This window comes from Naegleria fowleri (assembly GCF_008403515.1).
Source record: "Naegleria fowleri strain ATCC 30894 chromosome Unknown tig60, whole genome shotgun sequence".
In the NCBI taxonomy this organism is placed as follows: domain Eukaryota; phylum Heterolobosea; class Eutetramitea; order Acrasida; family Naegleriidae; genus Naegleria; species Naegleria fowleri.
In genome coordinates, this window is record NW_025407992.1 from 231,080 (window position 1) to 256,172 (window position 25,093).

At 36.7% G+C, this 25,093-nt stretch overlaps 13 protein-coding genes across 13 annotated transcripts; 10 read left to right on the forward strand and 3 right to left on the reverse strand.

Moving 5' to 3' along the window:
* Nucleotides 1-261: 261 nt before the first annotated feature.
* On the reverse strand, nucleotides 262-2,868 carry FDP41_008200 (uncharacterized protein; the record flags this gene model as incomplete). The annotated part of the gene is made up of 1 exon (XM_044712029.1): nucleotides 262-2,868. The coding sequence occupies one exon, from the start codon at nucleotides 2,866-2,868 to the stop codon at nucleotides 262-264; it is 2,607 nt and encodes an 868-aa protein (XP_044558209.1).
* Nucleotides 2,869-3,422: 554 nt separating this feature from the next.
* Nucleotides 3,423-5,309, forward strand: FDP41_008201 (uncharacterized protein; the record flags this gene model as incomplete). The annotated part of the gene is made up of 1 exon (XM_044712030.1): nucleotides 3,423-5,309. One exon carries the CDS (start codon nucleotides 3,423-3,425, stop codon nucleotides 5,307-5,309), a length of 1,887 nt encoding a protein of 628 aa, XP_044558210.1.
* A 249-nt stretch (nucleotides 5,310-5,558) lies between these two features.
* Nucleotides 5,559-7,154, forward strand: FDP41_008202 (uncharacterized protein; the record flags this gene model as incomplete). Its single annotated transcript, XM_044712031.1, has 1 exon — nucleotides 5,559-7,154. One exon carries the CDS (start codon nucleotides 5,559-5,561, stop codon nucleotides 7,152-7,154), a length of 1,596 nt encoding a protein of 531 aa, XP_044558211.1.
* A 45-nt stretch (nucleotides 7,155-7,199) lies between these two features.
* On the forward strand, nucleotides 7,200-9,707 carry FDP41_008203 (uncharacterized protein; the record flags this gene model as incomplete). The annotated part of the gene is made up of 1 exon (XM_044712032.1): nucleotides 7,200-9,707. One exon carries the CDS (start codon nucleotides 7,200-7,202, stop codon nucleotides 9,705-9,707), a length of 2,508 nt encoding a protein of 835 aa, XP_044558212.1.
* A 130-nt stretch (nucleotides 9,708-9,837) lies between these two features.
* On the forward strand, nucleotides 9,838-10,794 carry FDP41_008204 (uncharacterized protein; the record flags this gene model as incomplete). The annotated part of the gene is made up of 1 exon (XM_044712033.1): nucleotides 9,838-10,794. One exon carries the CDS (start codon nucleotides 9,838-9,840, stop codon nucleotides 10,792-10,794), a length of 957 nt encoding a protein of 318 aa, XP_044558213.1.
* Nucleotides 10,795-10,867: 73 nt separating this feature from the next.
* Nucleotides 10,868-12,049, reverse strand: FDP41_008205 (uncharacterized protein; the record flags this gene model as incomplete). The annotated part of the gene is made up of 2 exons (XM_044712034.1): nucleotides 10,868-11,726; nucleotides 11,799-12,049. The coding sequence occupies 2 exons, from the start codon at nucleotides 12,047-12,049 to the stop codon at nucleotides 10,868-10,870; spliced, it is 1,110 nt and encodes a 369-aa protein (XP_044558214.1).
* A 92-nt stretch (nucleotides 12,050-12,141) lies between these two features.
* Nucleotides 12,142-12,906, forward strand: FDP41_008206 (uncharacterized protein; the record flags this gene model as incomplete). The annotated part of the gene is made up of 1 exon (XM_044712035.1): nucleotides 12,142-12,906. One exon carries the CDS (start codon nucleotides 12,142-12,144, stop codon nucleotides 12,904-12,906), a length of 765 nt encoding a protein of 254 aa, XP_044558215.1.
* Nucleotides 12,907-13,218: 312 nt separating this feature from the next.
* FDP41_008207 (uncharacterized protein) lies at nucleotides 13,219-15,066 on the forward strand (the record flags this gene model as incomplete). Its single annotated transcript, XM_044712036.1, has 1 exon — nucleotides 13,219-15,066. The coding sequence occupies one exon, from the start codon at nucleotides 13,219-13,221 to the stop codon at nucleotides 15,064-15,066; it is 1,848 nt and encodes a 615-aa protein (XP_044558216.1).
* Nucleotides 15,067-15,512: 446 nt separating this feature from the next.
* Nucleotides 15,513-17,282, forward strand: FDP41_008208 (uncharacterized protein; the record flags this gene model as incomplete). The annotated part of the gene is made up of 1 exon (XM_044712037.1): nucleotides 15,513-17,282. One exon carries the CDS (start codon nucleotides 15,513-15,515, stop codon nucleotides 17,280-17,282), a length of 1,770 nt encoding a protein of 589 aa, XP_044558217.1.
* A 549-nt stretch (nucleotides 17,283-17,831) lies between these two features.
* On the forward strand, nucleotides 17,832-20,154 carry FDP41_008209 (uncharacterized protein; the record flags this gene model as incomplete). Its single annotated transcript, XM_044712038.1, has 8 exons — nucleotides 17,832-17,997; nucleotides 18,173-18,187; nucleotides 18,396-18,734; nucleotides 18,807-19,055; nucleotides 19,123-19,174; nucleotides 19,228-19,293; nucleotides 19,342-19,589; nucleotides 19,634-20,154. The coding sequence occupies 8 exons, from the start codon at nucleotides 17,832-17,834 to the stop codon at nucleotides 20,152-20,154; spliced, it is 1,656 nt and encodes a 551-aa protein (XP_044558218.1).
* Nucleotides 20,155-20,156: 2 nt separating this feature from the next.
* FDP41_008210 (uncharacterized protein) lies at nucleotides 20,157-21,599 on the reverse strand (the record flags this gene model as incomplete). Its single annotated transcript, XM_044712040.1, has 1 exon — nucleotides 20,157-21,599. The coding sequence occupies one exon, from the start codon at nucleotides 21,597-21,599 to the stop codon at nucleotides 20,157-20,159; it is 1,443 nt and encodes a 480-aa protein (XP_044558219.1).
* A 558-nt stretch (nucleotides 21,600-22,157) lies between these two features.
* Nucleotides 22,158-23,687, forward strand: FDP41_008211 (uncharacterized protein; the record flags this gene model as incomplete). The annotated part of the gene is made up of 1 exon (XM_044712041.1): nucleotides 22,158-23,687. The coding sequence occupies one exon, from the start codon at nucleotides 22,158-22,160 to the stop codon at nucleotides 23,685-23,687; it is 1,530 nt and encodes a 509-aa protein (XP_044558220.1).
* A 126-nt stretch (nucleotides 23,688-23,813) lies between these two features.
* FDP41_008212 (uncharacterized protein) lies at nucleotides 23,814-25,093 on the forward strand (the record flags this gene model as incomplete). Its single annotated transcript, XM_044712042.1, has 2 exons — nucleotides 23,814-24,327; nucleotides 24,405-25,093. 2 exons carry the CDS (start codon nucleotides 23,814-23,816, stop codon nucleotides 25,091-25,093), a joined length of 1,203 nt encoding a protein of 400 aa, XP_044558221.1.

The following is a 25,093-nucleotide window of genomic DNA, read 5'->3' on the forward strand; positions in this document are numbered from 1 at the left end:
GGAACAACATAAGGCATGATCGCGACGATCAACACATAGATAATCATCATCAAACATGCTCCTTTGGAACCAAACGTTGAAAATTTGGTGGTCGTGTATTCCTCATGAATGATGGTCATTTTTTTTGTTAAATTTTTTTGTATAATTTTGGCGGGTTCTCGAGTTTCCAAAATACAACGCTTGAAAATTTTCGGATTGTGAAAATTCTTCAGGTCTTGTTTGAACCTGAATTTATTAAAAACACAAAATATAGGTTTAATCTCATCTCTGTGAATCGCTGAAATCAGTGTATAAGGGAATTTCTTCCTTAAGTCCCTTTCTTCGACGAATGGCTTTGATAATCTTATTCACCTCCAAAGTCGTGTCATAAATGTCATCTTTCATAATACTCCAATGGCTGAAATTACATTGGGCTTGAGCTTGACCACTCGTGAGTCCATGCAATTCTTGTGTCAAACCAAAACTCTCCAACACTGGCAAATGACACACAATATTCAATAAAGGAGTTCCATGAATCACATCGGTCGATTTGATCGTACCTCTCCGATGATTCACCACACTGTATATTGCACCCATGACTGGATTCGGACATTGAATTTCCACCGAATAGATGGGTTCTACTAATTTAGGACAAGCTCTCAATTGAGAGGCTAACATGGATCTTAGAGAAGCTTCACCGACTTGTCCTGCATTTCTATGATTGGAATCTGGGTGTAGTTCAGCATCATCGACTTTGAATACAACTCCTCTCAATGGTTCATCACATAAAGCTCCTCTCATGGAAGTTTGTTGGAAAGTGGAAATGACAAAATCTTGAATTTCATTCATGTACTCGACCGAGTGAGAGGCATTCACCAACATGTTAGGACCCTTATCATTGGGACCGAAAGACCAAATCTTCTTGGTGATGGCTGGATCCCATTGAAAGTCTTGTTCCAAAGTTTTTGCTCTCTTGTTGACATCTTGTTTGACAAATTCACCCTCCTCAATCAATGAAACAAGTTCTTCACTCATTGGTTCAGCATGGATCCATAACTTGTTGTGTTTGTTTGGACTCTTTGCAAAACATGGTTCACATTCAGTGGTCACAGTCTCCATGAAACTCACCACAGGTTGACTCTGTTTGATTGGAATACCTTTTCCATATTCTTCTTCTAAATTCTTCATACAAATTTCTAAATGCAATTCACCAGCTGCTGCAAGAATGTATTGACCAGCAGAGTTGGTTCGACATTCCAATAAGGGATCACTTTTCACTAACTTTTTGATGGCATCCACAAATTTGGGCATGTCAGCAGGATTCACAGGTTCCACACCCATCTGAACGACAGGACTCACACTGTGTTTCATATTTCGGATTGGCATACATTCTAAATTATCTTCATCGACACAGGTACATGTTTTCACAATAAACTTGTCGAGACCAGCGAGTCCACACGTCGAGCCACAACTCATTTGCGAGAGACTTTCAGTGTTTTTACCGAGCATGATCAAGACACGTTGAACATGAGCATTGAAGATGTCCTTCTTGGAGAGAGGACCTTCATAGGCAGGTCCTAAAATTCTCACACAACTCGATTGTTTCACAGTTCCAGAAAAGACTCGACAGAAAGCAATGAAACGACCCACCTGATTGGAAATGGAAGAGGCACTCGTATTGGAGTGCATGGGTATCATCTTACTCACATAGAGAATGAGAGGACCATTGGGATCACAATCACGAATGGCCAGTGCATTTGAATCATTCAAATCTCCAGTATAGAGAAGAGAGTATCGATATTTCTGAGCTTGAATTGGAGAAGGTAAGTGTTGAATGATCATTTGAATGAGACATTTCGATGCTGGAAGGAATTTTCTCATAATGGTCCTTAATAAATTCTTATTATCCTTCTTACGGTCGTCTTTGGTGAGGGAAATGGAGAGTTTTTGAATCATGTTGGAGAGTGGTTCAGAAAGAGCATGTGAATCTTCTGTCGATGCTGCTAAGGTCCCTGATGCCGAAGACGACACATTTCGTTCCTTCACAAGTTTAAAGATTTGGAAAATGGGCTCCAAAATAAATTCACAAAAGGAAGGTTTCAATTTCTTTCCAGTTCGTTTGGAGTAGGGTTCTGTGGACCATTTCTTGGCATCGTGATCATAGTAATGTTCACCCCATAATTTGCGAGCAATCTTTTGAGGACTGGTTTGGAATTTCTTACTATAGAGTTCAGCAAATTGAGGAATGGTGAATGCCCAACCCATTTTACCACTTCCAAAAGCAACGTTTCCAAGAGTTGGGTCCATCTGGAGATTCTTGAATAAATCATCTTCCACACCATAAGTGGAAATGAGTACATTGACAGATTCAATAATTCTTTGGAAACTTTGATAAGCTTCTTCTGGAGTGAATTGCAATTCTTCAATGACACGATCGACCTTGTTAATCACCAAGACTGGTTTAATCTTTTCTTGGAGAGCTTGACGCATGACAGTTTCTGTTTGACCTCGACAGCCTTCCGCAGAGTCCACCACGAGAATGGCTCCGTCCGTCACTCTCAAAGCAGCTGTCACTTCAGAGTTGAAATCAATGTGACCTGGACTATCAATTAAATTGACAAGAATTTGTTGATTCTCATTCACAGGATCATTCAGAACCATGGATAAACTTGTCGATTTGATGGTAATGCCCTTTTCAATTTCATTCTTGTCGACATCCAAAACTCTCTTTTCACCTGCGGATTCTTCATCAATGTAACCAGCAGCAGAAGCTAATTGATCGGTGAGAGTGGATTTTCCGTGATCGACGTGAGCGATAATGCTCAAATTTCTAATGTTTTCTCTTCGGGTGAGAAGAAGTTCGAATTCTTCCTTGTTGAATTTGACCATGTTGAAAGTAAATGTACTTGTTGTTGTGAGAATAAAAAAGTTAGGAATGAATAAAGTTGTTGATCTCTTTGTATTCACAAATATTTGTTTTTTTGTGTGATTCAAAAGATGAGACTCTGTAATGTCTTAGGTTTAAATAGCGTTTGACCATGTTGTGCTTGGATTCGTGGTTCAAAGTGATGCGCTTAAGAATAGCTTCATTTGCGAATTTGAAGCAGGTTCAAATTCAAATACGAATTTGAAGTGCTTCATCTCTGAATTTGCACATTCATTTTCACCTCACGTGTGTGGTTGATGTCTGAGATCTTTACATAGCTTCACAATTAGGGCGGGATGAACAGCGTCCACTGTGCGAAGTGTTTCCGAATCAGAGGTTCGAAGAACTTGGAGGAGTGCTTAATGTTTTTGGAGAGGTTTTCTTGTTTCGTCTTGTCAAAAAATTTCAGCAACAATCAGCCTGTTGTTTGCACTCAAGAACAACAGCAAGAACAATGGCACGGCATCATGATATGTGGCTCGATATTCTTCTTCTTCTTCCAATACTACTACTCATCATGAACTCATTGGAATCTCTCGCACATGGAGCTTCTTATGGAACCATCGGAGGACAAATGACTATAATTTTAAAAAATCAAGATCAATACAAGGCTTTGAATGTTTCTCAAAGTTTAATACTTTTGAAAGTATCAGTTTTTCAATTGAATCTTGTTCAGAGTGGAAATTCGACGTATCCCTACATTCCCAATGTTGTGGAAATTACTACTCTTTCCCCACTCCGAACAAATATTCAACAAATTTCGTTACCTTCTCAAAAGTTTCCTACTAGCTTGAAAGTTCCATATCGATTTGATGATCTTCCTCTTGCAAGTTATATTGTGTTGGGACAAATTGTTTCAGGACAACCACTCACAAGTTTTAATGGTTGGTATAGGGGAGGAGGTGCCGAGTATTTTAAAGATATTACTTTATCGGATGCCAATAACTTGGTATTGAATGCTGACTTTGTGATTGAAGGTGTCACACCTTATCCAACCTCGTATAAATTCTATACTCATGGACATTTCAGATTTGTGAAAGGTTTGCCCGTACTTTCTCTGTTTGGAAATGAAAAGGAGAGAGGAGTTTCACATGGTTACCTTCTAGCTCAGCAAATTATTGATTTCTTCAGATTCTATGTATTGGAGGGAGCTATTCTTTCAGCAAAGAATTATTTAAATATTCATGTTCCTGTTCTTAAAAGCTCGGCTTTCAAGTATGACACGGTATTTATTCAAGCAGTGGAAGGAGTTTATTCTGGAATGATCGCCTCAGGTATTGATTTATTTATTCCTGAACTCAATAGAAATTTTCAAATGATTGACATTATTGCAATTAATGCCTATATTGAATTGGAGTATATAGCAAGTCATGGAGTTCCAAATATTGCTTCTAATGATTATTTGACGAAAGGTTTGAGAGAAAAATTATCTCAACAACCAAGAAACAAAATGCGTCAATCTAAACCACATGCAGCTTGTACACAATTCTCAGTATGGAACGAATTTACATCAACAAATTGCCCTCCTGAACAACAAAATAATATCATTTCTGTTCGAAATATGGATGGAGAAATTGATATGAAGCGTGTCACAGTGCATTCCATTTTAGTGTCCACAATTGAATCAACAAATCCATCCGATAGAAAATATATTTCTGTCATGTGGCCTGGATTTGTGGGCACACTGAGTGCCATTAATGAAGATGGAGTATATTCAATGATGAATTATGGTAGAACTCATCCCAATACCACTTGGGGATCAGGAGCTCCTATATCATGGATTCTTAAGGAAGTCATTCAAAAAACCACCCTTGACATGGCTACTGCATCAGATGTTCAACATTTTATTGAAAAGAACTTTCGGTCACAACCAGGAGGAGCATGCTTGACGGGATGCATTCTTGTTTTTTCTCATAGAATTACAAACAATTCATCACGATATCCTTCAGCTCCATCTTTCGTTTATGAATCGGATTGGAAAGGTGGAATGATGCGATTACCCCAACAGGCATTTCCTCTATTTGTGAAAAGTGCCATTGGAGCTAGTAATCACAACCATTTGTATGGTGTGGAGTCTGGTGACAGAGATTCTACTTATAACTTTGGTATTAGGAATGGTTTCAGTTCCATGTGGCGCTATCAAGTCACTTCCAATTTAATTGATATTTGGGCAAGAAATGTCTATCACAAGGTGCAAGATCCAAACTTTTGCAATTCACAAATGAAAGAAATTCTAAGACGAGCAGCCCATGGACAAACTGAACATTCCATCATGTTTAGACCTCTCAACAATGGTAAAATATTGATTGACATTGCTGTTGCTCAATCAACATGGAATGGATGGGATGCGCCTTATCTGGATTTTGTAACTTTTGAATTCAATGACTTGTTTTCCAAATTATAATAGATGTGGAATGGCCAAATGATTTCGAATGAACCAAACACACCATCAAGTTCCTGTGAGGATGACAGGACACCGGAATATAATTTATTTCAACTATTGATAAATTATAGCACCACAGCCTCACAATTCTTCGACTTTTGTGGAGTCAATGATTTCTTCGTCATGTCCAATTCAAATCTAAAGAGGAACGTTTTCCAACACAGATTCCAATTAATTGCGTTCCGATCACAAAAGTAAAAAAATAAAAAAATGATGAATCAACTGCCTCCTCCTCAACGTCCTGCTTTTTCATCATCGGAGATGATCAATAACTCTTCTAATACTCCCAACAGCAGCACATTTGTTGGAACTGCATCTCCACATGCCCAAGATTTTATGGACAGATGTTTGGAAAAAGTTCCAGGCTCTCAGAAATTCTGGGATTGTTGCTTTACGATATTCATGGTACTATTTGTTCTGATTGGAGTTGCCATTGTCCTGTTAGTTGCCATTTTCTACCACAATCGAGTAATTTTTATTGTTGATAGTGAGTGTAATGCTCTCGGAAAGAAGGACATTATTTTACCTTCTAACCTTGTGAGTTCGTTTTGGAAACGATGCCAGACTGCAGGAGATAGTCAATATCCAACATCCTTTAACTATGCCTTGAAAGATATAAAATGTATGAAATCAACAAGCTACGGAAGAGTGTTGAACACTGGAAAATTATTGAATTTGAAAAAGACTATTGTGAATAATGTTATTTCGATTGCAGATACGTTTTTACAAGAAAAAGCTGTTTGTGACTCACAAAGAACCACTCTACTAAAGATTCAAAATAAGTACAAGACCTATGCGACAAAACTTGGCAACAACCAAGATGTAAATCTTCCCAAGTATTTCAAAACATATACTCTAACTCAAGCCTTTGAGCAAGCTCTGGCAACAAATAATGCAAACCAAAAGGATTCACTTGCTGACAAGAAAGTATCATGGTTTTCAACAGTACCAGAATACAAAAGCATTCCAGATCAGGATGGAGTAGCCACATTTGGTGTTGCACTTTCATCAAAATTTGATGAAGCACAATGGGACTCTATTTTACGTCATGAATCTACTGATGCTGGTTCTCGATTATGGGTCAGATTGAATCTTACCGAGTCAGTTCCACTTTTCACAACTGATAACTTTGATTACTTGACGAATTTCGTTGTGTCTGACAATGCAAATCTTACCCAATTTTTTGAAATTATCAACCAACAAGTTCAAGACAGTTACATCAAGAATTTGATTCTTAACCAAACCGATTTTGTTATCAGCTATACTGAAATGAGAGCTGAACTCATGTTGTTAAATCTTGCCAGAATTAATAGCGGTGACAGAGCAAACGTCATGGCTGAATATTCAATGATTGTAGGAGTTCCAAATGGTGACTCTATTGATCAAAGAATTTTATTAACATGGGGTGATGTGAAAGAGGTACCTCCAGAAGGAATTTTACAAAGACTTGCGGAGGGAAATCTTCAATCGACCTTTATGGTTCAAGGTTTTTCGAAAGACTCTGTATTTAGCCAAGATTTCCTTAACGTTGTGGAGAGAATGGATAGCACAATTACTTTCATCACCACAGATGTCACTTGTAACATTCGATCACAAACCACCATTGATAAGGTTGTTTTAAACAAGTGTAACTTGCTGAAACGAGCACTTCAATGGAATCAAGATGCATCCTTCAACTCAGTGACCGCACCAGCTCTCTATAATCCTGCCAACAAGTTTTATCTTGGACTCAAGCTTTACAAATCTTCCAATGTTGACGTTTTTGAAGCATTAGCGAATGGTCAAGCAGATGAATTCCACTTTTAATGGGAAAAATAAAAAATTTCCTTGATTTCTGTTGTCACCACCACAATGGCAAGAACAAGACAAACAGCACGCAAAAGTACGAATGGATTCAATCCAATAGCACACCAACCATTCACCTCTGAAGTGATCTCCAAATTTCGTGAGCTCATGATCAAAAACGATCATTCCAAACACACCGATGTCATTTCACGCTATGCTCCCTATTCTCAATGTACGAAATTGGCCAGATTTTGGATACTGAAGGATTTACAATCATCTTCTCCGAATCATGAAGATACTGCTCGTTCTCGTACTCCCCCAACGAACAAGATGAAATTTGCTGCACAAAATCATCACCATTCCGCTCATGATGAAAAATCAAAACCTTTGTTATTTAAAGAAGAAGAAGAACATGTATTGCGATTACTTCAATCTTTACCTCTCGATGCCAAAGTTGAGATTATTTGTTTTATTCCTACCACTTCTCGAGTGATCTCTCCATACGGAAGGAATGATTTAACTGGAGCCAAATTATGGATGGAACACATAGATCCATGGTGGTTCAGTTACATGAAGCATCGCTTGATTGGCCCTTCCGTGAAGACTGTTCTCGAGCACATCATTGGTGAGAGACTCTCGAAATCAGAGGGTCTTGATGCTTCCGATTTGGTTCTTGCACGAGTTTCAAAGGTTCGTTTCCATCCAATTTGGAAATTGTTAGAAATCAACCAAGAGAGATGCATGAAGAGGCAAGTCGAGTTGTCTTTATCTAACAGTAGTTATGGCATACTGCTGAATGACAAAAAAGAACTCTTCCAATGTCATGGTGATTTTGGTTCTTTAGGGACTGGTATATCCTTGTCAGACACAACTTTGACACTTCACCATGTAACTCCATCTTCATCAACAACAGAAACCACTGATTCAGTTGAGGATTCATTGATGACTGAAATGATGCAAAGAGATTTGAGGGACTTGGAGAATGAGCTTGTCGAAAACGCTCTTCATGATCCACAATTGAACACAGCCTCTCCTTTCTTGGTTGGCCAAGCGCGATATGGGTGCTCTGATAGCATGCATCTAATTCAATCATGCAAGAATTTGGTTCTAAATGCATTTTCAGAATGGCCTACTGTAACTTCGACTCGTATCTTGGATGCAATTCCACAAATTACAAACCAGTGCTTGAAAAATTTGACCATTTCTATCTCTAGTGATTATGATTATCAAATTTGTAAGACATTATTGAACTCATTACATAATGTAGAGAATGTCACATTTATTTTGTATTCACTCGATTTTTTCCACAACTTTGTGAAATGGACATACGAAGGTATTGAATATCCAAGCGTGAAGAGTGTGAAATTTATTTGTTTGAGCTCGGATACCAATTATGGTTTGCCTGATATCATGATAGCTCTTACTTCTGTTTTTCCTAACATTTCCAAATTAGAGATTGAAGGATTTGCAATTAATGATTTTAGAAACAGTATTCAAAATTCAACAACACAAGACCACCAGATAGAAATCATTTACAAGAGCATGAGTGTGGATTTGTTGAAGAATATATGCACCATACACAATATTTATCCGTTTTTAGGTAGCCCAGATTGTTACACATCCACGATTCTTCATCATGATTTACCATTCACTGAAAAGAAGAAAATTATTGAGTATATTGTACAAAATTTTGACATGAAATACCATCATTGGATCAATAACTCTTATCATTATCAAACTACACAAGCACTGCCTTTGTTTCAGTACACTATTTATTTAATGAACAAATATGGACAACATTTTGGAACAAAAGCAGAGATGGACTTTTTAACAATCTGTATGCAATATGGTTTTGATGTCTCCAATAACTTGTTACAAATTTTACCATATTTTGCATCCAGTATTTCCAAAGAAATCATTGACATGTTGGAGGACAAGTTAAAGAAGAACGAAGTTGTTCTGACTTTGGATGATTTTTTGCAAACACTTATTCGATTGAACGACTCTGAAACCAAACTTCAAGTTTTTTCTCGATTTAAGAATTATTTACCTGGAGAAGATGCCAACAAAATATTCAAAAGCTTTGTGCTCCACAAGCACAACGATTTGCGTGTTAATTTATTTAATTATTTATTGTATGCTCAGTCTCCAAGACCCGTTTTGGATTACATTTTGGATTTCATGACACCTGAAGATTTACTAGAAACCACTGTGGTTCATTCTGAAATGCTTTTACCTGGAAAACATGTCATCAATTCCATAATGACGGCCATTCTAAGCGATAGTGTGGACGTGTCTGATCAGTTGATTTTGAAGATGATTGAAAAACAACCACTTCTTGTTCATACAGAAATGAACGAACTTGGAATTACACCACTCCATGCTGTGTGTGCAATAACCTCAAGATGGGGTTTAATATCCCATCTCGTTTATAACTATGATGCAAATGTTTGTGCAACAGATAAGGATGGTCGTACTCCATATGACTATGCAATTTATGCATGCCCTTTTCAGGATGTAATTCCTGCATGTCTGAGAATTTCAGGACAACGAGGCACCAATGAGTTCAAGTAAATTAGTAGGAACTAAGGTGGGTCTCTCAATTTTGTGCATGCTCAAAAAAGTTGGGGTTTGATTGGTTTTGGAAAATGTCACAACGGTGGTTTAAAAAGTTCCAACTTCCTTTTTTTTTAAATTAAAAAAAATGTCATCCCAACTCGTTCGAGCATCAAAACACCCGTTCGGATATTCAATTTTTGCAGCATTTGGAATTTCAGACGAACAAAATGAAATTGAGAAATTATATTTAAATTTTTGTGGTCGAGATGATGTGATTTTATCAACCACAACGCCATCATCAGAAAAAAATACGAAAAATAATACTAAAATAATAGAAATTGAAAATAATTGTTTTGAGCTCAAAATTGGCAGACACACAAAATGTCCTCTAAAAACAACCTCTAAATGGATTGAAAAAGAGCGAATCGTTTTGAGACAATCATTGTCAACAGCAACAAGAAAATTTGACTTTATGCAAGTCGCAGTTGCTGTATTAATAGAAAATATTGCAACTAAAGAAGTTTTAATCACAAAAAGAGCAAAACACATGAGAGCATTTCCTAATACCTATGTTGTTCCTGGAGGCTCTGTAGAAAAACAAGACGAATCCATTTATCATGCAGCTGCAAGAGAAACGTTTGAAGAAACAGGAATTGAAATTGATTGTAAATGTTTGAAACCAATTTATTTGTGGGAAAGTGCATTTCCAACATCCATAGATCAAGGAATTCCATCGAGACATCATTTAATTATTTATTTACATGCAAAAGTTAACTTATTCAGTGAAAATGCATCCAAAGAGGAAAGGTATGAGAATATTTTGAAATTGCAGAAAGAGGAAGTTGAATCAGCAAGTTGGATTGGGCTCGATGTTGTTTCACAAATTGTGGAACATATCGAAAATGGAAGAGAAATGACTCCAAAGTTGAAGCAATCTATTGAAGGAAAATCATTTCAAGTTTTTGATGTGAATAGAACTTATTCAACAAGCCCTCTTGAGGTTCTATTTAACTCAGATAATACCATTGGGTATGAACGATTGACGACAGGAACGAGATTTCTTTTAAAACGATGGTACCACTTAACCAGTCAAGAAATCTAATGATAATTTAAACGGTGAAGCAAAACAACAGGTTCTTGAAAACTTAACACACAACTTTATAAATGTCGTTTGTCTAAACCTCCACTCGATGAATATTGAACAAATAGTTGGCCATATAGGAAGCTTCATTTTCAGAAGCAGGAACGTAGAAAGATTCAGGTGCAACAATTTGAGAGGCCTTTGTTCTCAACTCCATTGAGCTTAGATTTGTGCCAATAACAATAACAGGTCCTTTGGTAGCTTCTTGCTTGAGCGAGCTTGAATTTTCTGTTTTGTCAAACAAAATATCAATTTCAGGTTTCGAGAATTTGTGTTCTTTGGTCTGATAAATTTCTGTCATAATTTGTGGCATAAATTGCTCTGCATCATTGTAACATCCAGGAAGGAACATGATGACATTCGAAGGCACATCTTCTCTTCTTCTGGTTGGAGGTACTGGGCATGATTTCTCGTTTTGGTTTTCTTCATCCTCAGTAATTCCAATATCCAAAGTATGCAATGGTTTCATCCAGTCTGTTATCTTGAATCTGTTTGAAACAAACTTGTAATTATTTGCTTGAGGTGTAAAGTCGTGAACAACATTCCAGTGATTATTGTAAACAGAGAGATCAGCCTCATGGAATTGTTGAGCTAATCCAATATAGTTGGATCCAAAGCAACTGAATGTAATGTCTGAAGAAGATTCAATGACTGGTCTGGTTGAACAAAACATGCTCAATTCCAAATTTTTGCAGTCTCTTGTTCTGAATTGTTGACAAGCAACAATCATTTTAACGTTCGTACTGGTACGGATGAAAATGCTTCCTGAACAGGGCCCAATAAAGAATCGACAGTTTTCACAGCTGTCGATAAATATTTGTGATGAATTGTCCAACAAATAAAAATCGCAATTCGAGCACTTGTCGATATTCATTGCTTGTCCAAGAATTTCTCTGAATTACACAACATATAGTCATCAGAAACAACGAATTATCAGCCCTTGTTGTATAACAAATACTACCCACCCTTGTTTTCTTATAATAACTCGATCCTGAAATCCGCTCAACAAAAAGTCTTCTGCCTTCAATTTAGAAAAATCAACTTCCTTCTTTTCTTTACTTTTTTGTCCTAAATAACTCCAAGTGCATTGTTGAGGTGAATGAGTTTGTTTTTTACTTTCGGCACTTGTTTGATTTGATTGGGCAATATTTTCATAAGCTACCGAAGACTTTGCTCCCTGACTTGATGGACTTTGTTTGCTATAGAGACAACCCATGATGATTGAGTGTTTGAATTTTTGTATTTTTTTTTCTTTGTAAATTGAATGGCGGGCCTTTGTCCTGGATAATGCCTCCGTCAACCATTAAAATGTCCCAACAACCATCCGTATCATCACCAAACGACAAGTCCACACGAAAGAAGTTCATCATCTTTGACATGGGTGGAGTATTGATCTCCACGGATTTCAACAATTGTATCAAAACTATTTATCGTGAAAATCAAATCACATTTCAGAAACACCAACCAACCGCTCCCTCCGTGGAAGATTTGCTTGAATTGTTGAAAAAGCAATTCTCTCAATATAAAATTGGTGCCATCACAGAAGATGAATTTTGGGGAGTGTTCTTTGAACAGTATTTCAATCATCAAGAATATTATTTACATGGTAAATTAATTACTTTGGATTATCTCAAAGAACAATTCCGAAAGGAATTCATCATTCCGTTCTATAACGGTCTTGCGTTAGCTGAAGAAATTCGGGAGAAACAAAAGAAGAACCAAACTCAACTCTCCATCGGAATTATGAGTAATCATTCTAAAGAATGGTTTCCATACTGTGTGGAGAGATGGAAATTGGACACACTTTTTGTTGAGCCTCTATTGATCGTTAACTCAAGTGATGATGATGTTCAATGCGGAAAACCAAAGCCAAGAATTATGGAACAATTAATGAACAGAATTCGAAAGGCAGGATATGAAAATGTAGAGCCATCCGATATTGCTTTCATTGATGATAAACAAGCAAATGTCGATGCCGCCATTCAATATGGAATGAAAGGCATTTGTTGGCATGGAAAGAAACAACATTTGAATGAATTGATTCAGGAATTACAAAAGCTTGGTTTCCTATAGAGTTGAAAATGATTTATCGCTCCATCAACAACAGCATCTCATCCTACATCATTGAAAATGCTTATCAACTCTATCGCCGGATTCAATTTGATCTGTGAACGTTCATTACTATTATCTCTCGAATCTACCTATTAAAACCTTATTCGTGCTTGAACACGATGATGCCTCTGTCAATGACATTTCAGCTCCAGTATCTCCATGCATGTTTGTGCTCTATTTGACGGAATAAGGAAGAGAGAATACATGAAAGCCTGACTCAAAAATCACTACTTGTAGACGGCGATATCAAAAATTGAAACAAAGTGACACAACATGAGTCATCAGGAAGATTCTTTCGACAACTCTACTATTATTACTACTACCAACTATGAAAGCCAAACAGAGCTTCAAACGAATGACATTCAACTCGACACAGTAATCCGGACGAATAATATTGAGTCTAATACCTCAACAAGCACCAACCATAATGATGTCAACAATAGCCTCCAAGAACCCTCACTCATTTGTATTTCAACTTCCTATACCACATCACCTAATGTTGTCTCAGCTCTCAACGACCACTTGATTCTTGGAACGAGTCCAACGCTTACTCCCCGCACTCCTTCTCAACCTCTTCTTACTACCTCGAATGCTTGTGACGCGACATGTACCACCCCTTCATCTCCCATCTCTCTCGACAGGGAGCAAACATCAATTCGTCCTAAAAGTCCATCATCTTCAAATGAAGGTAAATCATCATCTACTTTTGACAGACGTTTATCAGATGCTCGTCTTTTCAGATTAGAGAAAGATAGTAAAAGTGGTGTGAATCAATCAGTCATTTCCCTCAAAACACCCATGTCATCCCATTCCAAAAACAAATCAACAGACAACTTTCGAATTCGTACTTGTTTTGGAATATTGGAGTTGGGACGAGTGAAACTTTGCAACTTGCTTTCATTGATGGTCAATTTATTGGCATTTGTCATTTTGACAGTGTTCATTGTTGGTGGTTATGCAGGCCAAACAAAAATTCAAGAGCTTGTTTCTGACGATTTAGGACCAATTACTGAATTGAATAGAATTGAGATGATTAGTGCTTGTCGAGCTTCTGCTTTTTCAAACTTTAATCCAATTATTTCTGCCAATTATTCCAATCAATATAATGTTTCTTTGCAAAAATTTTTGACCAACGTGGAATTGATTCTTGAACGAATACCTTATGAAACATATTATAATGTTGTTAGGAATATTAGCTTTGAAGATATGAGAACTGTGAAGGCAATGATATTGGAGTCCAAAGTTCTTTCGTACGTCAAGGAAGGGAATTACACTATGGCTATGGCTACATTAGAGTCCCCACAATACAAGTACTATTTGGAAGGATTTAAAGAAGAGTTGCAACCTTTGGTGGATTACGTCCATGAAACGAAGGTGAAACTTCAAAAGTTAACAATGACTGTCATGACTGTATGTTTGGTTGTCATTGTAGTCTCTATTGTGATTGTCATCCCAACTGTAATTGCCTCGCTAGCAATGTCGTTTAGAAAGGATTCTTCCAATATCAAGAAGTTGAAGAAAATCAAGACCTATCTTCTCAAGGATACAATGAAAGATGCAAAAGCAAGGAGTCAATTTAAGAATTTCTGCAAGCAAGAATTGAGTTTGGACAATTATCAACTATTAGAAAAGATCAACGATTTCAAGGTTTTATGTGACAAATGCATTGACATTCAAGTGTACTTATTTGACCAAAGTGACACAAGCGTGTCTGATGTCGGTTCTGAACAAAGCGCCACCACCAGTGGAACTGAAAATTCTACTTCTAAAAAGAAGAAAAAAAAGATGTACACAGAGAAAGATTACATTGCCATTGAAAAGAAAAAGTACGAAATTGCATTTGAAATTTACACCGATTACTTGGATGTTCGTGGTGACAAGTCTGTGAACATTAACAAACAACTTGCTGATCGAGTGAAACACAGTTTGGATTTCTTTGCGACAGGACAAAGTGAGCAATTACCTGAAAATCTGTTTGACCAAGTTGAGTCAGAAATATGTCTTCTCTTATTAGACACTCATCGAAGATTTATAACATCACTGGAGAATCAAAAACAAAACAAGATGGAACTTCTTACCAAACTCAAGCTCAGCCAAAAGACCCAAGTGAAACAGCAGTAAGACTTGATGTACGATTGTAACAACCTTCACTGTGTCACAACATTAAAATACATCATTTGCACTCGAGTGGCGGACAGGAATAACAATCTTCACATTCAGTCAACAACAAGAGGCCTTTGGCGTGAAATGAAAACACACAAACGTCGACCAAACATGTCCACCACCATCCAGAAAAGGCTCTGCTGCATTTTCTGGAACCAGACAACAAAATCTTTATTTGAATGACCTCTCTCTACGTGATGACATCAAAATGTACGTGCACAAACCACAAGAACTGATTGAGGCTTTACCTGTAGGTACGAACGATAGATCGTAATAATCCAAAAGTGCGTCCAAAAGTCCTAATCCTCTTTCCGAATACAAAAAGCCAAATCATGTCATGCACGTAAACATCTCAAAAACAAAATCTAAACATTTGTCACTGCTCTAGATCAGAACATCGAAACATGCTTAACCAAAGAGGAACCTCTCAAGTCAGTGACAACAATAGCAGTTGCAATACTGATCATTCCAATCAAGAAGAATCCAATAAGCGTCGAGAACTGGAGGTAACGACTCCAGTCATCATCAATCCACAACAGCCAAACAAGCATCAGTCATTGAATGTTGTTGAAGGCTATGAACCCAAACTTCTTTCTCCAACGAATATCATAAGTAGTTCAATGTCAGATTCTGGCATGAGCACAAATTCAAATCAGTCTCAAATTCAGTTGGTGATTCATGAAGGTGACACTTCATTGGCAGTTGGACACAACCAAAGATGTTTGAGTGAAGCATCATCGCTCGATGGAAAAAACGGATCAAGAACGAAAGAAATTGTTGGATTTAGTGTGGAGGAGGTTTCTAAACATGGAGATGACAAGAAAAGTGCAACAGGTCAATCAGCAGTCACATCAAAAACACCTCGATCCTCTTCAGTCACCAAGAGTCACTCAGGAGCCATTCGGGTCAACACATGTTTTGGAGTGTTGGAACTGAGTTGGTTGAAGGTGTTCAGCTTGTTATCCCTCACGGTAAATCTTTTAGCTTTTATTACCTTGGCAACCTTGATCATTGTGGGTTATGTTGGACAGAATTACTTCTCCAGAAACTTTGATGGTTTGGACACGAGTACTTCTTTCTATCGCCAAATGATGGTTGCTTCATGTAGATCTGCAGTCTTCTCTAACTTTGATCCTCACATTACTGCGACCTATGCTGCCAAATTTGCAAATTACACACAACAGTTTCTAACAAATGTTGAAGTCATTCTTGAGAAGGTTCCAAAAAATTTGCACTATTACGTTGTTCATAACATGTCGATAGATGATTTAAGAACTGCTAAGGCGTTAGGTATTGAAACTAAAGCAATCGAATTGATAATTTCTGGAAACTATACAATTGGTATGGCATTATTGGAATCCAGTTATTACAAGTACTGTCTGGATGGATATGTTGAAGAATTTCAACCATTGGTCGATTATGTGTTGGCCATTCAAAATTTTGCAAAGGACTTCAATACTGTGGTCATTACCATTTCTTTAATTGTGATTTTGGCATCGATCATTGTGGTGGTACCGACGGTCCTAGCATCCATTGCCATGTCTCTCAAGAAAGACTCCTCGAACAATAAGAAGATCAAACAAATTAAGGCCCTCATGTTAATAGATACCATGAGAGACACAAAAACTCGAAATCAATTCAAAAATTACTGCAAACAAGAGCTCAGCTTGGATAACTTTTCTTTACTCGACAAAATTAATGACTACAAGGTTTTATGTGAGAGGAGTTTTGACATTCAAGTTTACCTGTTTGACACTAGTGAAGGAGCATCTGACATCCTCTCTGAAACAGGATCATCAGCAAGTATTGAACCAAACAAGAAGAAAAAGAAGAAGGGATTCTCTGAGAAGGATTTGAACGACATTGAAAAGAAAAAGTACGAAATTGCATTTGAAATTTATACCGACTACTTGGACGTGCATGGTGACAAGTCTGTGAACATTAACAAACAACTTGCTGATCGAGTGAAACAATGTTTGGATTTCTTTGCGACAGGACAAAGTGAGCAATTACCTGAAAATCTGTTTGACCAAGTTGAGTCAGAAATGTGTGTGCTCATGATGGACACTTTCCACAGATTCAAGATATTCCTAGAGTCTCAAAGGCAAAACAAGAAGGAAATACTTTCGAAATTTAAAAACAACAAACACAAGTCTGTAAATCAAACACATTAAATTAAACAATTAAACGTTTATATAATCATTATGATAAATAAATGTTTCTTTGAATGAGTGTCCTTGTTCCTTGAGGATTGATGTGCTTTCTATTTACAAATTACTTCCTTCCCTCAACAACAAACAGAATGTTTCCAAAGCTGTTCGACATTTGACATGCATGACCAAAACAAAAGAAAATCCAACACAGCCGATGCTTTCAACGAAAAGCTTCTCTTGTTTTGCATAACAAAGACAACAACCAATAATCATCAGACAATTTCGAATTTGTCGAATACCTTTCGCAACATCTAATTCCTTCCAAATTCATCGAAATTGTGTCTCTATTTTCGCTCTTGCCTCAATTTTCATCTTTCGTCATTCTTGCCCTGAAGTTGATTGTCCAATTCTCACTCCATCGGCACTCAAACGATCGCCGTCGTACTCGAAAAGAAATTCGAATTGTTCATTCACATCCAAATATTCACGACCCTGCGACTGAATGTCTCTAAAATCCATTTCCGTGAACTGTCATCAATAACAACAACAACAATTCATCATCAAAAGAAAATGGGACAAAATCCTATCAAGAGTTTGAATAATGAGGAAAATTTTCTGATTGGACAAGCCTCAGAGATGCTCCTGAACGGCAAGCCAGCCGGAGACAGCACACAAAATTTCTGTACCATTGGAAAAGTGTATGGAAATTATGAAGTAATTTCAAAGATTGGAGAAGGTAGGTGCTCTTGTAGGCTCGTTCTTCTTCTCTCGGATGATGAAAAGGCTTTTTTGATAAATTCTTTTTTAAAAACATCAATAACGGTTTGCTTTGATTATAAATATTCATACCATGATGGATTCAAATTATTATTATCATGGCGACTCACATATAATGTTCTTTTTCCATTTAGGAGCCTATGGCCAAGGTAGGTGATGTTTATATCAGTTGCAATTACGACAACAATCAAAATTCAAACAATATTAACGTTAATGATGATACCATCCGATCCTATCATCAATATTGACCTACACTCTCTTCCATCTTCTTATTATTGTTTGGTCTATTGTCCATCATCAATTTCCCTCATCACGCCATGATTTCCTAATTTTCAACATGCTCTCTTAAATATCCAGTATTCAAAGTCATCAGAGTGAGCGAAGGCTCTCATCAGCAACAACAACAACGAAGCAGCTCTCGCTTCTTCCAAATACCTACCAGTCCTCTCAGTACCACCACCACCACCACGAGTCCAAAAGGAAGTCTTGATCCTTCCACAGTATTTAAACAAGAATTTAGAAAATCCACTGTACGAACATATTATGCCATGAAAGTGATGGTCATTATGAATGATGAACATTCGGCATCGACCAATCCTCATAGTTTGTCAAAAATTGAAAACGAAATCAATATTCTTCGATCCTTGGAGCATAAGAACATTTTGAAATATGTTGACCAATTTTACTTGAAAGTGGGTATGTAGCAATTAAGTGAATTTGTGTTGTTGTGAATCATATGATATTCATCGTATTTGTGTCTTGGTTCAGATTTGACTCCAAAAATTAAAAAGGATGCCATTGCTCTTGTGTCAGAATATTGTGAAGGAGGAAGTTTGGGAGATATCATTGATTTGAATCAAAGTAGTAACATTCCACTCCGTAAACTGGTTGAATGGTTTACTTGTATGGTTGATGTGTTATATTATTTCGAACAAAAGGGTGTCATTCATCGTGACATCAAGCCTGGTAATTTATTGTTGCAGGGGGGAGTTGTGAAATTAGCAGATTTTGGTCTTGGTATGTTAATGTTGATCTTGACATTTATTTTGCAACTAATATTCATGTCACACTTTTCAAATTGTAGCTAAAACTGTGGAAGAGGCTTCTTCAAACAAAAATCATACCGTGTGTGGAAGGTTTGTATTTTATTCCTTCGTTAATTGTTATTAATGAACCATCGTTCGTACAGTCCTATTTATGTTTCTCCTGAAGTCATGTTTAGAGCAGGATACAGCTCAAAAGCAGATGTTTATTCGTAAGTGATATCAATTTTTGTGTCTACTTTGTGTACAAAATTTCACAGACTTGGTATTACATTCCTGGAAGTATGTTCTGGCGTTTCTCATGATATGTTCAGTGAATATTTCAAAACCGAGAAAATTGATTTACAACCCCTTCTTAATCGTGTACAGCTTTCTTCTCTTAAGACTCTATTGTCTCTTTGTATACCATCCAATCCAAGTGAAAGAATATCAGTGGAACAACTCCATAGACATCCAATCATTCAGGCATATCTTTATCTGTTATATGGTAAACAACCTAAAGATCCAAGTAAGTTTTTAATGATTTCATTAATTTTTTTCTAACTTTATTAGGGAATCTGACGTTTATCGGAGTGATTATTGGATCCATTGAACTCATTTATAAATCAAGAGAAATTCACATGAATGCGGCTCTATGTAATGCTATTAAATTGATTAATGATGTGCTTCCCAATCAGACAATCCTTGATTCCATCTACGAAGGCGAGCACACAAACTTTATTGGAATTATTTTAAAGATGGGCACTGTATGGAGCACTTATGATAACTCTGATTTGGAGGTTGCTTGTGAACACTTTTTGAAAAAATATATGGAGTCTGGTTATCTCTACAAGCAACATTTAGCCGAAGAAATTGTAACAATGTATTACGATTCGGATGTCCCACAAGAAAGATTGGATTGGTTTTTGGAAACACATTTACTGCAGCATGTTGATGGAGAAATGGTATCTATGATACTTGAAACTGTGAAAAATGCAGAAGGAAAGTTACGACCAAACGTTGCAAAGCAACTCGAAGAGAGGCTTTCAAAATTGGAAGTTAAACAAGAACTGGACATTATTGACGAAATTTAAACTTATAGGAATTTATGGAAAAATTTGGAAACTAAAAAGTGAGATACTCGTCCAATTCGTCTTTCGGGAACTGAAAATGTTGATTTGGTGACAAGTTTGGAATAGGTCTGAAGATTTTGACGCTCTTCTTCCATTCTCTTCATTAATTTTTCATCCTCGGTCATCAGAATTATTTGAGCTTCAATATCTCGTTCCGTAGATCTACCTCCAAAGTTACTACTTCCAATCATAGTTAAAAAGGGAGCATTGAATTGCTTATTGGGTGAGTAAAGCCACAGCCCCTTTGCATGAAAAGTCCATTTCTCTCTCATGTACTCATATAGCTTAATGGAACCAAGTTTTTGATTTTTCTCAACCGCTGAATAAAATTCTTGTTCCATTGTATCATAAGCCATGGGAATGTTTTTTGAGACACCCTTTGCAGTGAAAAATCCATTTGCAGGCGGAGAGGCTGTCAAAATTGCAATATCTTTGCATGAAGAAGTCAACACATCTGTCATGTACTCCTTGGTAAAATTGAAATAGGCCGATGTGAAGGCCAGAGAAGAATTTTCAATGGCAGCACCAATAATTCCACTAATTAAAAATTGTTCATGTCTAACATTAATTTGACCCATTTGTATGGTTGGAAATATCCAAGTATTTGTGATTCTGTTGGATGTATTATTGGACCAACGTTGATTGAAAAAGTATTGTCTAACAGCATGCTCTGCAAATAATCTAAATTCCTTGTTGTTATGAACAGGATCTGGAGAGAAAATTGTCAAATGCCCTTTTTCACACAATCTGTACGAAAAACTTTGAACAGTCTTAACCAGACCAGTAAAAAAATCAATAACTTGTTTTTCATTTCTAATCAACATGTATCGATCTTGTCTATCTACGAAATACCAATCGCTCAGATTAGCTCCAGAAATAATCATATCATTATCAAACATGTACAATTTCATGTGTTGCACACCAATAATTTCGTTAACACGTGCAGGAAGCACATTCTTCCAAAATCCAGTCAAATTAGGCGTATGATAAAAGGATACATTCACTCGCTCCTTTCCAAATTTTTTGACAAGCCCTTCCAACATGGTCACACTACTATCTTTTTTGATCTCACTGGTTTGTCTTGTTCCTCTCAAATAATCCAACAAAATGACAACCTGCAACTCTTTTTCTCTCTCTAATGCTTTTTCAAGTTCATCTACAATTTTTTGCTCTTGTATTCCTGTACCCAAATACAAACTACTCAATATCACTCTTTGTCGAGCATTCTGAATACCATCAATCAATCCATCATAAAACTTGGATGGCGTATCAATAATAGAAACATGATCGGGATCAATCGAAAAACAAGGAGCATGTTTAGATATCATCTCATGAATACTCTTGACGTAGGGATCTCGGAAGGAATAATTTTGAGAGCCTTCACCAATGCCTTCATCATTTTTCATTTTTTTTGTTTTTAGAATAAATTTCAATAATTTTTAATTGTAATCGTGATGATCATTCTCAAAAAATTGGAGACTCCACAACACCCATCCATCCACTCATCAAGACGGAACATGAACCAGTGCTTGAAGGAGAGGAACAAGCATCTCTCAAATCTCTCCTTGATTGATATTGTTTCATGTAATAACTATTTCAGAACAGAGGCAGTGTTGTTTCAAATTAATTCCGTAAAGGGAATTGAGCCTCTAGCAACAAAAAGATTAAATAGTTATATTCATCAATTAATATTGTATTTATTAGTGAATAGTGGACCATTGGTTTCTATCAAAGAGACGGAAAATGATACGTTAAAAAACTTAATAATTTATTATGCGTGTGATAGGCTTCAATATTTAAGAGCCAAATTTACAACTGATCCGATCTATAAACATGAAGGAGATGTAGAGATTTTTTCATGCATTAGTTCGGAGGATTGGTTGAACGTCACTGGAGATGAAGTGCAGGATGAATCATCGGACCGTTTGGTAAAAAAGTCAAAGATAACAAATCATTTGTACACAATGGAAAACTTTTTCAAGTCTCTCGTCTTTAAGTATTTTGCTGGAAAGGTTGTCAAATACATGTATGAAGAAATTTGTGAACGTTTAAAATCGGCCAGGAAAGAAATTTTTGAGAATTCGATTGGATCATCTGTTACCTTAACCTTTTCTGTACAGGAGATGAGTGTGATGCTTAATTCATTCTTTGATTTGAATTGTGATATACTTGAGGACGATTCATCGCAGATGAATACAGACGAAGTTTTGTACCTTTTGGCTGTTGGAATGACCACGATTGCCGAGTATTTGGTCGCTGAGGCGGTAGAGCTTGCAGAGGTACACAGTAATCATGAAGTTGTGTCTATATCAGCCTTTCTAGCATGTTGTGACGACGAGGAACTTTGTCAAGTGATCAGTTTTGGAAGCCTTTTATATTTCCCTACATCATTTGTATCACCCAGAGATTTTATAACGTTTTGTAATGAGCATCCAATTCGAATTACTTACTCATCTCATGAGAATCAACTTTCTGAATTGCCATGCGAGCTACATGAAACTATTCTACAATATTTTGATGATTTAGAACAATTGCTAAATATGCGGCTAGTTTGCAAATATTGGAACGACATAATTATTACTACTGAAGATATTTGGAAACACTTGAGCTTTCATTCATTAATACGTCATTCTTTGTTTGCCTTTGCTACAACCAGTGATTTGTCTCTTTCAAATTTTGTTTCTGTTGGGGAAGGAAAGCAAATAACCAGTTATATGGAGTTCTTTTTTGCAAGAATTAATCCTTGGATTCGAACAAAAAGTTATTTCATGAGTACCAATTTCTCAGAGTTGTGTTTTGGTGGAAGCTGCACTAGTTTTGAAAAAGATGGAACTGAGATTAATTTAATCAAGCATGAGAGTCCATCACTAGAGACCCTTAGAGGCCTCGAAAGCTCGATCTACGTTTCCCTTCATTCACAAATTTTACCCCAGCCAGTAAGGGCATTCAATGCTGTAACCTTTCCAATAATTGGAAAGTCAAAACTTGGTGGTTTTCCCGACATCCCAATTGAATGGGAATCATGGTTTTATAATTCTGATATTTGGACTGCTAATGACTTTTTCGTAGCTCAAGTTAACTTTGAAGACATGAATACTCTTATTTCAGGTTGCATGCTTCCTGCACATGGTATTTTGTATATTTTTAACACGACGGAAGGTGTTGTTAAAACATACTTTTATGAAGGTGACATGACTAAGCCATGTGACATGAATAGAATTCCAATGACGATAAGAAATTCTATTTCAGATGAATCACTACCAATAATATTTGAGGATGCATTGTTCTACTACGCGTCGATCATGGATGACATGCAGAACTTTGAACGCATCTTCTCGATACATTTAGGTTCAGATGATGAGTATCCCGATTTATTCCAATTCCAATTCACCCATTGGAAAGTCAGACACAATCTTTGTTTCGCTTTTCGTGCATCCGAGTTCAAAAACAAGAATTTTCATTCCCTTCAACTTGAAAATAGTTTTTTGTTATAAACAAGGAGAGAAATATTTTCAGGATTTCCCTCAAGAATTTCCAATAATGAAGATGTGATATTGAGAATCATTATTCTCATTCAATTTCTCCCTAGTCAACAATTACAACAACTGAGTTACAAAAAAATGTCTCCGTGTCTTCTCCGATCAGTAGTCGTTGTGGTAGCACATCGATCACCTGGTCGGAACCACCAATCTGGTTGGTCTGTTCTTCACAGTGTGATGTCTTTGTTATTCTTCACATCATTATTATTAACATTGTTTGTAGCAGCAACTATTCCAAACAACAACAATATCTTTGTGATTGGTCATCCAGTGATGATACGAGGTCGAGTTGGAGAAGGCAGAGAAGAAAGAATCAAACAAGAACACGAATTTTATTCATCATCATCATCGTCCACAAGAAGATTAACAAGAACAGCAACCACCACTACTATCACCGCACTTAATAATCGTCCCATCATTGGAATTTTGGCACAACCAACCAGTAACAAGGAACATGGTGAGAGTTATATTGCTGCGTCGTATGTGAAATGGATTGAAGGCAGTGGTGCACGAGTGGTGCCAATTCCCTATGATTTACCACAAGAAACTTTACAGTATTTGTTTCAATCATTGAATGGATTGTTATTTCCAGGAGGTAATGTATTTTTCAAGAGTTTCCTTATTTGGTTATATATGTTATTGATCGATTTCACTATTGGAATAATTTAACAGGAGGTACCAATATCAAGCACTCCAAGTATGCTGACGTGTTAAAATTCTTTTTCGACAAGGTTATTGAAGCCAACGCTCGAGGAGATTATTTTCCATTATGGGGTACATGCTTGGGATTTGAATCGTTGAATATTTTGGCAGCAGAAAACAATGAAGTGGTGAATTATGGATTTGATTCTGAGGATCTGAGCTTGTCTTTGAAATTTGTGAGTGATTTTAGAAATTCAAGATTATTTGGAAGTGCACCTAACGAAATATTAGAAATACTTGCACAACAAAACGTGACCATGAACAACCATATGGCTGGCGTCACACCCTTTGATTATGAAAGAAATGAGAAATTACGAAAATTTTTCAAAATTTTATCCCTCAATGCTGATCGAAAAGGGAAAACATTTGTTTCAACGATTGAGAGCTTTAATTTTCCAATTTATGGAACCCAATATCATCCTGAAAAAGTTTATGAATTTAACTATGAGGTGATTGACCACTCCTTTGACAGCTTGATCGCCAATGAATACTTTGGACAATTTTTTGTAAATGAAGCAAGAAAGAGCCAACGAAAGTTCCCTTCTTTCGAGGAAGAAGAAAAATATTTAATTTATAACTTTAGTCCAAAATTTACCTTCCCTCGTATTAGCAAAGACTTTATGCAAATTTATTACTTCAATGCAACATCTACCATATGA